The 15,169-nt window shown below is 40.9% G+C and overlaps 1 protein-coding gene across 2 annotated transcripts; it reads right to left on the reverse strand.

Annotated features, from left to right (window-relative positions):
* Positions 1 to 10,698: 10,698 nt before the first annotated feature.
* sirt5 (sirtuin 5) lies at positions 10,699 to 14,627 on the reverse strand. Of its 2 annotated transcripts, none has more exons than XM_088313066.1 (9): positions 14,485 to 14,627; positions 13,769 to 13,878; positions 13,550 to 13,683; positions 12,751 to 12,976; positions 12,445 to 12,532; positions 12,001 to 12,054; positions 11,804 to 11,927; positions 11,362 to 11,477; positions 10,699 to 11,273 (listed from the first exon to the last, which is right to left on the reverse strand). In XM_088313066.1, exons 2-9 carry the CDS (start codon positions 13,863 to 13,865, stop codon positions 11,201 to 11,203), a joined length of 912 nt encoding a protein of 303 aa, XP_088169192.1. In that variant the 5' UTR covers positions 13,866 to 13,878; positions 14,485 to 14,627; the 3' UTR covers positions 10,699 to 11,200. The 2 variants fall into 2 exon arrangements, with proteins under 2 accessions (XP_088169192.1, XP_088169193.1); XM_088313067.1 differs by lacking the exon at positions 14,485 to 14,627 and adding an exon at positions 14,362 to 14,482.
* Between the last annotated feature and the right edge of the window lie 542 nt (positions 14,628 to 15,169).

The raw sequence follows: 15,169 nt of genomic DNA on the forward strand, positions 1-15,169 counted from the left end.
ATCGGCGATGGCATGCATGCATGCAGTGTCTGGTGTTTGGGCGAAGACGGCAACAACGCAGCGCCGGTGATTTCCCCTCAGCGTCTAGCAGTCACAGCAGATGTAGTTCCCAGCTAAAAATAGCTGCAGCTGCACCAAGCATGGCAGGAATTCGCTCTTTTCTACGTTTATTCCCCTCATGTAATTTTAGCGTTCGACCGTTGTATGCCATTAATTAACATAACAACAACAACAACAACCAATGTGGGCTTTAAAAATAGATTCCTCCCAAATTGGGGAAACGTGATGCCGTGCGTCTTGGCAAAACGATGAAGCGTTGTTATGGTTTAGGGCATGTTTTGTCCGAATTTGCATCATTTCTCCACGCATTGTGCACAAATGCCTCTCAGTGTGTGAATGGTAAGCTACATGATTTCATGTTATTGGGTAACAACCAAACAGCTGGCGGATGGACGGAGGTTTAGACCAAACGAACCAAAATATTTAATGTGTACAAATTGTATGTATCTAATTATTTTACTTGTGATTTGTATAATTATAACTATAAAAATATACACAATAAAGAAAAGCAGTCGAATTATTCTCAAGGTGATGTAATTGAACTATGGAATACTAAAGATTCAAGCAGCTTTATTTTCACTTCTACAGTTATGTACTAAGCACATATAAGATAGATACATCGATACATAAAGTTTTTTTTTTTTTGGGCTTCTGCTTCAAGCATCACCGACAACAAAACAACACATATTCTACATATCGCATAATTGAAACATAAACACCATATTACTAATCATCATGGCATTATTGTTGTTCATACCATTAATGTTGTACACATTGCTTCTTTATTCCTTTCGCAGTCTTTCTATCCTATATTTTGTCAGCCCCACACCTCTATCATACCCTACCGATCAAGGCAAAAGACCACAGCGAGTCTCAGGTCTGTTCATGATTTCGTCTTTAGAATCGTCTTTCTTGATATGTACACAAACGCACACATCTGCATTTCAGCCATGACAGTTGCGGGCACAGCAAGCGGACACCTTCAGAGGTGTGCACACATTGAAGCAGAGTCTATTAACTCATTCACTACCAGCCGAGTTAAAAAAAAAAAAGGATCTTTGACGTCTTTAGCCGTCAATGGCAGTAAATGAGTTAAAGTGCCTGCAGCACAATTTGGGGTGTTGGATAATCTCTGGCTTCATCCTATCAAGATCTGTTCAAGGAGTTTTTATATGAGAAGCGTGATTTGTACCGTTATGTTAAATGTTGGCAGATAATGTCTGTTCTGAACTGATGCTGTCGACATACGCATGATACTCAATAGCCTGGACAGAGAAACAGGCTATTTTTTTTCGAAGAGTTATTTGTTATACTCAAGGGAAAAATCGACTCCCTTGCCTTCCACAAGACAGCAGAGCAAGAGATCACAAACATGCAACTTGCTATACAGCTTTAAAGAGGTGCAAGGGGGTGAGTCAACAGTAGCCAACTAGCAGACTTGCATCTTTTCAACAACTACAAGTTGCATTTTTTTTTGTTATGATTTTACGGGAATATAATTCTGGTGGTTCCACACTACAAGCTTCCAAAGATAAAGGATGCAAAAAATGGAGCATCGATTAGATGGACTAGTATTAACAGACCAGACAGAGTGACATAATCAAATACCCCAAAGGAGCTCGGAATTGAGTGGCTGCTGTCGTTTCAAACATCTGATTAGGACACCAACAATATGCCTCCTATCGCCATAAGCGTGGTCATGTTGACCTCATAGGACACTCTGGGAGTAGACCCGGAGCTCATTGGAAGGATTACATACCTAATCTAGTGTGGAAGCACCTGGAGGTCTGCTGACACAGTGACACATTGCTGGACATTTTTAAAAAAAATACATGGCGTATGTGCGTCATCACACCAAACATGCAAATCTCACTTAAGCAAGAATAACAAACAATTCATATGATAATATATTCTCGTAAAAGAATCCTCCTTAAAGGTCAGTCTTGATTATGAGCGATAGGATTTATTAAAAAAAATGCATCAATGCAAACACATCTGTTTTAGAAAGCAAATCAATGGCCTTCCCTTTTGCTACACGTGGCTCAGATTGTTAAGATGTCTGATAAGGACAATGGACTGGCTCATCAATGAAGAAGTCAATGAGAAGCACTTTGGAATCTCCAAGCAAAATTTCAACATGCTTACAGACAATTGATTTGTGGTCAATATCTACAATCTCCTGGTGTGGTCTAATCGATAGGCTCAAGTGGCCAGATCGCAGCAAACCATCAAACCAACATCGTAGAGGTCATTCTTATGGGATAGGAAGTCGCAAGTTGTTTGGAAGGAATTGTGCACAATTTGCGAACTGGTGCTGAGTTCCCTACCACCATAAGGGGTCAAAGCACATATTAATTGTTGGATTTTATTTTATTTTAAGTTTTTTTTAAGCATTTAGTCTTAATTTAGTTTTCATTAGTTTTAGTATTAGTTTGTGATTTTAAAGAAACTGCTGTTTTACTTGTGCCCAACATTAGAAAAAGACCATGGTACGAATAGGCAGTAAAAATTCGACAAAATAATTGTTTAAAAATATTTTGATAATCCAGAGTAAGTTTTAACAGTGCACAGACTTTAAATGACAATTCATGCAGTGCATGATTCCGCTTCTTACTTTAGATTCATGCATACATCCTAACGATAAGAAAGGATGCCTTGTTTGCCAAGTTGCCAACTTGAGAAGTATAAAAAAAAACATACATCTTTATTTCTATAGCACATTTTAGTGTACTATATGTTTATATACTGTATATATTTTTAATTTTTTATTTCTTTTTTTTTTTTTCAAACCAAAAAGGGAAAGCAATTTTTACCTAGCGTTGTGTTTTTGGCTGAGTTAAATGTCAAGATCAGATGAGCCTGCTGCTGCTTGATGATGTTGCTCCAGTGCGACACACATTAAGAGGACTACAACTTCCAGGCAACTATACGAACATCTCTTTTACCGGCAGTAATATCTAAAAAATACATTTCATATAATTATTTTTGCCTTTAATATTTTGCTGTGAAATAGGCCGTGAATGCGCAAACGCACAGACACATATTTCTTTCAGTCTCCTGAAGTAAGTGACAGCTGCAGATATTTGGACCATCCTCCCTCCAGGATGCCTGACAGTCCCCTATTGCCATGGCAACACAGGCAGTAAGCCGTGCACTTATGACTGATATGCTGCTAAGGTGTTTCCCAATCTAGCACAATGGGCTCACTCTCCGCTTTTCCTTCTCGGTCTCGCTCTCCACCTGACTCTTTTTCAGGTGATTTGAGCTGCCGTGTGGAGCTGCGGTGTTTGTGTGTGTCCGTCTTTAACCGCGGTGACACGTACAGCCCCCCCTGCACAACCGGCTCACTGTGTTCACTGACATTTGTCAAAATTGAGGCTCTGACATGAAAGTAGGGCTGGTGCAGATGACAGCATCAGAGGTGACTGCACCACCACAAACCAACCAGCGCAAAATTCACGTCACAGGGTGGGGAAAGTGGAAGCTGTGCTCAGCCCGATGATGTGTTTTTAGGTGTGTCGAGTTCATATCGTAAAACTACAATTAACTTTGGAAATGTCGATGCAAGTATGACACCCCATTAAACCAAGTAAGGCGACATTGCACTGAAAAAAACTGACAACAATGAACATTTTGTGAGCATGCGTGCGTGTATGCGTGTGTGTGGGTGTGTCTTTGTGCAAGGGGAGAAAAGTGATGATGAATCAAAGCTTCCATGACTGACAGGGGCCACGGAAAATATTATTTTCAATTTGTGTCTCAGGAGTGGTGGGGCCCATTTCTCAAATTTGGCAGTACCCCCTATATAAGAGTATGCGTGTGCACGTGTGTGTGTGTGTGTGTAGCGCCTCAATTTACAGTGTGTGTGGGAGTGTTATTGAGAGATATTTTTAATTCTGTGTGTCAGCTCCTCTCATCTCCCTCAGCAAGAGACGTCGAAGGGAAGCTGAAAAACACTTCCACAGCATTCTAAAATCATCGCATTGCGCGCACACTCACACATACAGTTTCAGAACTATTTCCTTTGGCTCCACTTGCATCTTTGAAAGTTAAAAATAAAGCCAGCCAGATTGCCCATGTATTTAAAAAACGACAAATAATTTCCTTCAAGTACTGATGGGGAAGATTTTATGAGGAGTTCAGTATTCTACATCGTGAATGTTACACTGAATGACTGCAATTCAATGACTTCCAAATTTGCCTGTCAAGCACCTTTTTGGGAGAAGTTCAAGTAATACAGTACATCTTAGATTGAGTCAAAATGAAAATGAGGTTTTAATTTTCTCTGCGCCACAAAAACTTACGGCAAACTGTAACGATATTAATTCACAGCGCAGTTGGTGGGCTATTGATTTTCTGCACCACTTTCAGAAGCATATGAAGTCACCGCGGACTTTAAAGTAGGATTACGGTCATCCTGATGGAATAACTACCTGTGGGAAATGTCTCAGGTGAAAGGCAAAATGGATTTTACATGCATGATTATTTTTAGTCAGCCATCCATCTGATCAGTGTATGTAAAGGACAGTGTATTCATCCATCCATCATCTGTACCGCTTCTCCTCACTAGGGTGCCAGGGGGCGCTGGAGCCAATCCCAGCTATCTTCGGGCAGTAGGCGGGGTACACCCTGAACTGGTTGCCAGCCAATCACAGGGCACGCAGAGACGAACAACCATCCGTGCTCACACTCATACCTAGGGGCAATTTCGAGTGTTCAATCAACCTGCCATGCATGTATTTGGAATGTGGGAGGGACCGATTAATATTCAAAGCTAATTTAAGCTAATTTAATAATGGCTGTTCCAATATTTTTGCTCATTTGAAAAAGGGGTGGCTTCAAAAGTGCTCTGTCCAGAGTTGATTAAACCAAAGTGATGCAAACAACCTGGAATAATAGTTGGAATTAAAAAAAAAAAAATTGTCTCAAACATTTTCTGATGTGAAGCCCAACAGAAACCTAAAAATTGACCTTTCACTTCCAATCCTTTTTGAAGGGACTGTATACTCACTTTTATTTTGAGTCTGGATTTGCTGTGGTCGCAGCGCATTATTTTTTTTCTTGGTTGACCTTAGCGATGACACTGAACACATCTGCTTGTACTACCCGTTGTGTGACTGTGGTTCAACGGTTTCATTATTTCCACATGAGGAGTAGCAGGTGGCCAGACTGATCAATGCAGGAGCATGGCAAGGGGACAGAGAAGTTCTGGGTGACCGCTGTCTGGGGCCGACTTCACAGTCAAACTGGCACATCAAATACTGGGCAGCGACTTGGCAAGACTCTGGAGACAAAGTGTGAGGAAAGTGAGGGACATAATGACAAATACTCATTATCACCAAGAGCTGTGCGTGTGTTCTCTGACAGATTATGGCGCCACAAAGCAAATATTTAAGCAGCGGCGTGAATCACTGCACCCACTGTTTGCAGATCAGAGCTCTCATCTGGCAGAGGAGGAGCTAATGAGGGGGCAGCTGAGAGGTACCACGTATTTTCTCCGGTCAACATATTTTTACAAAATATTCGATTGGAAGTGATCATTTGTTTTGGCTGATTCTGAATCCGCCCTTGTTTTTTTCTTTCTTATTTACTTAATTGTAATATTTAATATTGTAAAATATTTGGTATTATTTATGTATTCGGCATATTTGGCTTTAGGTTAACATTGCAGGAATCAGCTTTTAGTTTGATATCAAAATATGAATGAATATGTGACACAAAAGCAACATTTCAGATTTTTGAAATACCAGAAACAAAAATTGTCATATTTCATTGATCCAGCCTTGAAATTTTGCAACTTTTGGATGATCTAAGGGTGACCGGTTAGCAGATCAGCCTCACAGTACACAGGTCGTAGGTTTGAATCTGGCCTCTGGCCTTACTTTGTGTAGGTTTTCTACGGTTTCCTTTATTGTTCCAAAAACATGCAAGTTAGATTAATGGAACATTCTAGTTTGTCCCTAGGTGTGAGTGTGAATGGTTGTTTGTCTTGTCTGCCTACTGCCCGAAGACAGCTAGGATATGCTCCAGCATGTCTGCGATGGATGAATGATCCCCAAAATTATCAGAGCTGGACCTGTCTTTTCTGTAACTCAGTAATATGCTTGACTCTCCCACTAACACTAAGAATTCCTTTACGATAAAAAAAAAAAAGAGAGACTGGAAGGTTTGTTACGCTAGGAAAAAGCAAATCCTCGAAACCTTTAATTCCATGTCAAGTCCCAACACTGGTCAATGCTTAAGCTGAAACAACCAAAATATGGTCCTCGAAAGTGGTTGTAACAGAGCAGTTTTCCTGCTTTTTTTTCCCACTTTCTAAACACACACACACACACAGAATATAACTCACAGGTAGAGCAGCTGTTGCCCTCACATCTGATTATGCTGTTGACACTTGGCAGGAAGCACAAGTGGAAGCGTGCCTGGTCTGAGTGTAAAATACACAGAGGAGGAGGCTCCTCCATCACATTAAATGATGTAACTAGTTTACAGCATCATTTGGTTTCCTGCAGGAAAGCAAATTGACAGATGCGCGCATTTGAGCTTTGGGATCTACAATCAGCCTGTTTCTGTGCAAGCTTGTTCATGCATTCATGACTGACTGAATTGATTGTGTCTGTGTGTCTCAGGCCCAGGGTCTCAGATAAAACGGAACGATTAGCATTTCCAGAATGAGCTAAATGGTAGCTCTTACTCGACTACCAAATGGAATCAAATCCTAAACGCAAACTTTCACAAAAGACATCAAGTAGCTGACAGGCTGCAAGCTCAAAATGCTAACAGTTTGGCATCATTGCCTGTGGAAAGTGGGAGGAGGACATACTTCCATCCATCCATTTTCTTCTGCTTATTAGGGTTGAGTCGCGGGGTTAGAACCATGAGCATGAGCTTCTCCCAAGCCACTTCATCCTGCTCCGGGTCCAGGCCAGCCGGAAGACATGGACTCTCCGGCCCTTTTCCAACCAACTGAGGTCAATGGTGTCAGATTTGGCGGTGCTGATTGTCATCTCAATCATTCATATTTGGTTGAAGACAACAGAACCACATTATCTGTCAAAAGCAGAGATGCAATATTGTGGCCAGCAAGCCAGACCCCCTCCACGTCTCAAATGCACTTAGAAATGATGTCAATCAAGGTTATGAAAAGAATCGTTTCAAAACGCAGCCTTGGGAGAGTCCATCCCTCAAGGGGAACCAAATCCCCGGTAATGTGCATCTGTTGTATCTATAGTATGGGTCTTCAATCCTGTTCCACGTGCGTTGCAGCAGGTAGAGATGGAAAACAGGCAGGAAATCGGCCAACAGGATTGAGGACCCCTGATTAATACCAACTGCTAATCATGTGATTCCGAACCAAGACCACACATGGTAAATGAATCCATGGATGACAATCGATCCAACACATCACAATAGAGAAAGATTTCATTGTGGTGATTGATGCTCAACTTCAAATTTTAACACTCAAAAATGCATCAAATGAGTGCGATCCAGTAAAAGTAACAAGTCTGCTTTTCCTTTGGTCTCTGCCAACTGTGTAATAATTCGTCCACATAAAGGAAAGAGCCTGAACACGTTTGACAGTGGCTGTCACTTCACGGCTCCCTCGCTCCTAGATTCTTTAACTCAATCTGCCGAGCAATCGTTCATAAACTCGCCCAATCTGTCCACCCCAGACCCAGTTTCTAACACGGATCCGACCAACAGAAAGGTCTTGGTTTTAATTCTTCAACTGGAGATCCAAGAGAAACAAGGGGATGAGGGCATTAAATCTAAAGAGAGGGCTCGAAATGTAAACAGTAGCACGCAGAGAAGCTTAACAGGGCTATAAATAGAGTGATGGAAAGAGAGGGAGCAGGCAAGAGAGATATAGAATGAGAAAGCTTTGCTTACGGTCAGGGATTAGTGCTTCCCTGGAGGATTTTCACTCCAAAAACCTAATCTGGGGTGATTGGGAAGAGCACCAGCTTCAGTCATCTTAATTCTGTTAAACCCTGCCCAGCGTGAATATGGGTGTGTGTGAGTGTGTTGTGTGTGTGTGCGTGTATTTATACATGTGTCTATAGACACAGATTAAGCATAGAGATGGGGCTTTGGCTTTGTGTTTGGCTGGTCATAATTGAAAGATACTTACTCAAATGTATACACACACACACGCACACACACACCCTCCCTGACAGAGGAACACACACCACTGTGTGCATATATATATATATATATATATATATATATATATGAAATGAAGCTCAACTGTTCTCATCGGCTTTTCCTGACATACTTTTGCTTTCGCGCAGAATATTGAAGGCTTGGTGCTAACACTGACTGGTAAGTCCTACTGATCATAATTCTCTCCAGCTTGTCGAAGATGCCATTTGGAGCTGAAGAAAAAAAACAGACCCCAAAGAATTCTGCTGCCACATGCTTCAGTGTCGGTACCCAGTGGGCAATATCAATATAACAAAAATCATTCGATTGATGTCATATTAATGTTGAATTGATATCAGATGCCCAGTGGGGATTGTGTTCATTTGATGATGAGAAGTGTTCTGTCCTTTGCCAACACAACACGATGGAATACGTGTTGAGATGAATGCATTTTGGTGTCACAAAAACTGGCATTTGAGCGGGGTCGACGGGTGTGTAGACTTTTTAGATGCACTATAGATTCCGCAGCGCCTGATCCTGATAAGCTTCTTCAAAAGCACTGTTGTCGGGCAATCGCAACACACTTAGGCTGAGAGGCAAAGGATAAAAACTGTCTCACAAATTAATAATAAAATATTTGCATGTATCCAATGATGCAGCATGGAATTAATATTGTTACTTCCCCATGGGAATAGCTCGATAAGATAATCGCCAGATCTCTTTAACGTGTTATTAATTTACAGGTATTATGAATAGCCGTCACAACATGATTGAATGAGGTTGACGCGACACCTTTGACACTGTTTAACAAACATGCTGCGATCAACATTGCTATTACATCAGGACCGGTTGTAATCAGTCCTATTTTGCTAATTGCTTTATAACAAAACGAACTGATCTCAACTAATGGCATACTCATTTCCCATTTTTGTGCACAGGGCACACACAAGATTTAAATGGTCCTTGTGATCTTTTTTCCTGAAGTAAATTAACTAATTTAAATGAAGCACATTACACATAACAAGAGCAAGTCCCAGTTACCCGTTTGGTGTTTAACAGCATGTGAAAAATAATGTGGGAAAGGTGCACGTGGTGGCAGTGCTGCAGGCTTCCGTCTGCTGAAGCACATCTCAGTTACCACAGCAACACTTGCGTACTAAACTCGACCAGAAAACAAAGGTACATGTACATGCGTGTGTGCGTGAGTGCTCGCGCACGTTTGACTCTCTCTGATATATACAAGCAGGATTCTTTGGAGATACTGTATAGGTGAGGCCATCTATGATCAGTTTTAGGAACATGCACAAGAGTAGCCCCTTACCATATTGGTTTTGTGAATAAATGCCCCGGGGCATAGTTTTGATTGCTTGACACTAAGTTTTTTCCATCTTACGCACAAAAAGGGGACTTGGCAACAAAAAAATCACAAAATCCCAATCTCAGATACGAACCAGATTGAGGTAGTCTAGACCACATCCTCAAAACAAGTCCCCTTGTACACCACCTTGAGCTTGTGAAAGACGAAAAAAAAATCTCAGAGAGCCAGGTCAGATGGGACGTTCAGAACGTGAAGCAGCCACAAGTTGTACTGGACCAACTCTCGCCTCTTCTCACACACTCACAAACTGAACTCTGGTGCTCTCCTAGGGACAGGCAGGGGTGCATTGGGCTTCGGGGTCCGGCATTTTAATTCTTTCGAAATCGTAAATTACAACGTAGGCAATGAAATAATACTCTTACAATCTGCTCAAAGAAGATGTACAGTTAAGTCGCCAGTCACTATTTTCTGACATATGCTCTGAACAAAGATTGCATCTGCCCTTTATTTGCTTCTCTCTTCTGCCATTCTGGTCTCAATTTAACAGCTCGAGCAATCTGAGCAACGCAACTCGGATTGGCATGAAATCATCACTGAACAGGCGGGAAATTGGCTGTGTTATTTTTGGATCACAGTCATGAGGGACAGTCGGACCATCATCCCCTCTCTAATGAGCAGGTGATTGTGGCAATGCTGGGAAGGCAATAACATCTCAAACACACGGCCGTTGTACAGATCGGAGTGAAGGGGATGCCATGATGCAAGAGGCAGACCCGAGAAAGAGCAAAGCTGACTAGCTGAAACTCCAATGACATGCTGCCCTCCTGCAAATGACCATGGACAGAATCCCGTCGTCAAACTGTGCTGCTGTGCATGTACAATGATGATGAAAGTTAAGGGTATTGGGGTATTAAACAAGGGTCTCCAAATCCGGTCCTCAAGGGCTGCTATCCTGCATGTTTTACGTGTTTCCCTCCTCCAACACACCTGATTCACATGATCAGCTCATTAGCAAGCTCTGGAGGAGCCCGATAATGATCCTGATCATTTCTTCAGCTGATGTGTTGGTGGAGGGAAATATCTAAAACATGCAGGATCGTGGCCCTTGAGGACAGGATTTGGACAACCCCGGAATAAAGCCACAACTTCAACCAAAACAGAAGGCTCAAAGTCTTCAATTGATGGGAAAATATAGACATATTTTTTCTGAATACATGAACATACATTTTCATATACAATACTGATTAAACTGTACTAGTGAGAGTTTTCATCAGTGCATATGCTGTGTTCAACATGTCATTATTTTCTCTTCAATACTAAGACATGCACAAATACAACTTGACAGAGCAGCAGGTTAACACTGCCCCCTACTGGCATACATTCCATATGCAAGAGACTTAAATTATATTGGTACGCCTACATCTAACAGTACAAACATGAACCCCGAGGTACCTCATATTTTGCACTTCTCACGTGACTAAATGAGGGAACCAAATAAGACTAAGCAGGGTAACATTTTTCTTCAACAAAAAATGAAAACAATTGAAGGATCTGTCAAATCTGCTACATGGTGGCTTCTGATTCTTGACGTCTACGCTCACCTTGGAACAAATAATTAGTCACTAAGTGTTCTTCCCAATAGTCATCCAGCATGAGAAGTCGTTTCTGTGTATATAGTTTTCAATGTTTTTCAGACGCATGGGGACATAAGGCAGGGGGCAAGGTCGTCCCGCAAGGGCCATGAAAGTGAAACCTAGAAAGTTAGAAAATAAAATGCTGTCAATAGTGTACAAATAAATAACTTAAAATCTTCAAGACTAAAAAAATCTAATGCAACCCACTTGAAACTCATTGTGGCCGGTGTGTTTTCCATGTTGAACTCGGCCACAGGTACACCTCTTGCAGCCACTTGAGGGGCAAACATAGCTGCTGGATACACCACAGACGAAGTGCCAACCTGTAAGGTCAAAGGTTTACATTTGTAGATACTGAGCGGCCGAGGACTGGGGGAAGGTTAATGGGGGTGGAGAAACTCTGGGAGTCATATCAATGAGTGATCGGTGCATAGCACAGAATTTATAATGTTGACCAAATAATTAGAAACTGGGCAGCAATAACACGACTGTCAACATTATGAAATGATGTCTACATTTTAAACAATCTCATTTCAGGAAGCGTTGAAAAAGACAATTATATATATATATATATATATATATATATATATATATATATATATATACACATATTATTTAAGGCATTTATCGTAGATTATTTTACACTCACCACTAAACAGAGGTCACAGTTATCCAGCACTTTCTCAGCTCGAATTAGCGTATCCGAATCCAGAGCCTCTCCAAACCAAATGACAGCTGGTCTCAAAAGACCACAACAGGCGGCTTGTTCACACCTGAAACAAAAAAAAAAAACACACTTACACTCAAACTCAAACACAGCAGAAAACAAACGACAAGGCTTCCTACCTGGGGAGGTCCTGGATGGCGATCTGAGCATCGTGTGTTTCTGGGTCTGGAGCTCTGAGGAAGCCATTTTATACAAGTGGTTAAGCACCGCCCAGTACGTCAACACAAAGACTTGCAAAACATTTTGCAAAAAGACCTTGCAAAACCTCAAAGCAAATTTAATGCCTGAGCACGAATGTCAAACAAATGTGATTAAATAATGTTTCATCTAAATTAGAGAGAAAATGTACTGTAGGCATGAATAAAAATGTTGCAACATATAATCAGTAAGTCCTCCTTAACAGAGCCATAGTGGGGATTCATTCTTAGTTCCCCATAGGTGAGAATGTGAATATAAGTGTTGCTTGTCGATGCGTGTACTGCAACTTGACTGGCCAGGGAGTACCCCATCGCTCAGTGAAAGGAAATGCAAAGAAAGTTCCCCAAAGTTCAAATCTCACTTACCCTTTGCCCTCCAGAGCAGCACAAATGGGACTGTTGTAATTTGCTGCTTCATGACCACAACTCATACATCGTGTTCTAAACAAGCTCCCTGGAGAGAGAAAATTGTGAGAGAGGAAAAAAAAAAGTTTCTTACTTAATCATATGTTGAACAATTTGATTGACAAGTGAAAATACTCTAATATTCTAAGGTTTGAAACGGTCGTGTTAGGATCAAGTTGAAAATCCGAAAGGTGCTTGCTTTGATTTAAGACCAGTCCGTGACTGACTGACTGACTGCTGTTCCACTCAACACGTCAGGGTATTTACCATGAATTTCGAGTATATCTTTGGATCCGGCACGGCGGTGAAGTTCATCAATGTTCTGAGTGATGACAGTGACCCGACGGCCCTGCCTCGCCAGACGCTCCTCACACTCGGCAATGGCAAGGTGAGCGGGATTAGGAGTTTTTGTAAGCATGACTTCACGACGGTAGTGGTAAAACTCCCAAACACGGGACGGGTTTCTGGAGAAGGCCTCGGGAGTGGCAAGATCCTAAAGGGGCACAGTAGCAAAACTCATATACTATAACACAGGCAGGCGTACTACTTCCGCTTTCCAAAATCTGTCGGGCTCCAGCTATTCAGTAATCCTAAAAAAAAAGGTAAAGAAATGATGGCTGGATGCATTAAGAGATCTTAACCACTACTACAACAAAAATACTGGACCACTAAAATACGGTTGACAAATAACTTAATGTTTTTCATTCTTTCATTTTAATTGTGTGAATACTGAAAGCATTTACATTGTGTGAATGTTGAAAGTATTCACGCATGTTATTCCTATTTTTCTTACCCTTACTGTTATTTTGACAGGCAAGTACTTTATGTAAATCATCAGATTCAATTTGTCCCAATTTCACAATATTACAAAAAAAAATCCTGCCGGTCTGGCTATTATTTTTCCGATTTAAAAAATATACAATTTCCCCAAAAGTCTACATTTTCAACAAATAACCCCCCCATTCAGTCCCAATGGGACTACGACTACATATCATACTTTGCAAGCCAAATGATGACACACAACAGATTGATAATTGGCATTTTGAGAAAACATTTGGATGCATACCTGAGCTTGCCACTTTCTCCAGTAGCCACCCGCCCCTCTAAACGTGGGGACTCCACTCTCTGCACTCACACCTGCTCCAGTAAGGATGACTATATTGGTGGCCTTGGAGAAGATCTGCCTAAACGCTGCCAAGTCTGTCCAAGAAAATGCATTACCAAAAGTTCCAATTATGAGTTATCTGTTCTCGATATGAAGACAACGCGCCACCAAGACTCTTACCTGAACTGGGTCTGGTCATACTTTGGCTGTCCCAACGTTTCCTCAGGTGAGCATAACGGTTGATTAGGCCTCTTGTGGTCAGCTGGCGTACAATCATCGGGTTTCAATGACTAGGAATGAAGTTGCATTGTTAGCTTTGAAATCACAACAGTAATGCTTTTTGCAGTAGCATTGGTTTGGAGTCACGCATCTTAATGTGATACAATAACTGGGCTTTGTCGCTCTCTAAGTTGCCTATCTAATGTGAACCTGCAATTAATCTCACCAAACAGCTCATTCGGTGTGATGATCTTATGAGACTCAACATACATAAAACTGTTCTCAACTTTGTCGGGTTTGCAATGACAGCGCAGTTATTGTTTTATGATTGACACATTCAAAGATATAGTATTATGTTTATTGCTTGTTTATTACCTAAATATAATAAAGCATCACCACCAAATACGACAAAAAAAGCATTAAGTTAATAACATTCCAATATTACCACTCAAATACATACAAGTACATGTAAATGCAGATTGTAAACATTAATTAGGCTATCACTCGTAGCTAGGCTTGTAAGAAGCTAGTTTACGTTAAACAAGCCAACTAACATCGTTTTTCGCAGTAGCTGTGGATACCTAGCGGCATTAACAGAATGGAACTAAAACGACGTGAATGCACACAGTTCTACATTTCCAAGTTCGTTTGCAAAGCGGACTTAAGTGTTCCACTACCTGTCAAAATGTGACAACGGAACCGAGACGCTTCCGCTTCCGGATGTCTGTCGCTTCCGCAACTATTTCATTAGTTACAATTATTAGTTGAAAATTCCAATTCCATATTATATTGCAATATTCAATATAAAACAGAAGATAAAATAATGACATGTTGTACAAATAACGCTAAAAGTGGAAATCACAACGAATGGTTGGTAATGAGGAACACGGTGAAATGGACCAGCAGAGGGAGCACTTGTACCACATGCTGCACATTATATTGGGGTGCATGTCTCCCTTTTTCTTTTTTCATATTTCTTTCTTTTCTTTCTTTCTTTTTTAATGATTAAACAGTAAATTTCACAGTGGTTATATCAAAATAGTGAAAATTCAGAACAAACAAATGTAGGCAGAGCAGTACAACGGACATGTCTCCAAATGCCCACATAAACGACTGGTTATTTGAAATTTCATTTAAATGGGGAAAAAAACTATATTTCTTGTTTCTTAAGTGTATAACAATTACATGGCTTTAAAACACCAGCCTTGTTTTTTATTAACTCCCTGGGCGACGACGCAACTGTATATGAATGCTGGTCTAGAAGTATTTTTTGGAAGTGCTGTAAAAAGTTTGAGAACCATTTACTGTTCTATTTGGTGACTGCCAGATTGTTTTGAAACCCAATTTCACCTTGTATGACAT

This window comes from Idiotropiscis lumnitzeri, chromosome 13 (genome assembly GCF_059441095.1).
Source record: "Idiotropiscis lumnitzeri isolate Australia: NSW breed Sydney's pygmy pipehorse chromosome 13, RoL_Ilum_1.0, whole genome shotgun sequence".
NCBI classification, from domain to species: Eukaryota; Metazoa; Chordata; class Actinopteri; order Syngnathiformes; family Syngnathidae; genus Idiotropiscis; species Idiotropiscis lumnitzeri.

What these genes read in the sequence shown, in the direction of transcription:
- sirt5 (XM_088313066.1), bottom strand. Translation starts at nt 13,865, where the DNA reads ATGATTGTACGCCAGCTGACCACAAGAGGCCTAATCAACCGTTATGCT. An exon ending in GGAGAAAGTGGCAAGCTCAG is followed by an intron (nt 12,977 to 13,549) that starts GTATGCATCCAA and finishes GTGCCCCTTTAG; the next exon opens with GATCTTGCCACTCCCGAGGC. An exon ending in GCCATCCAGGACCTCCCCAG is followed by an intron (nt 11,928 to 12,000) that starts GTAGGAAGCCTT and finishes TTTTTGTTTCAG; the next exon opens with GTGTGAACAAGCCGCCTGTT.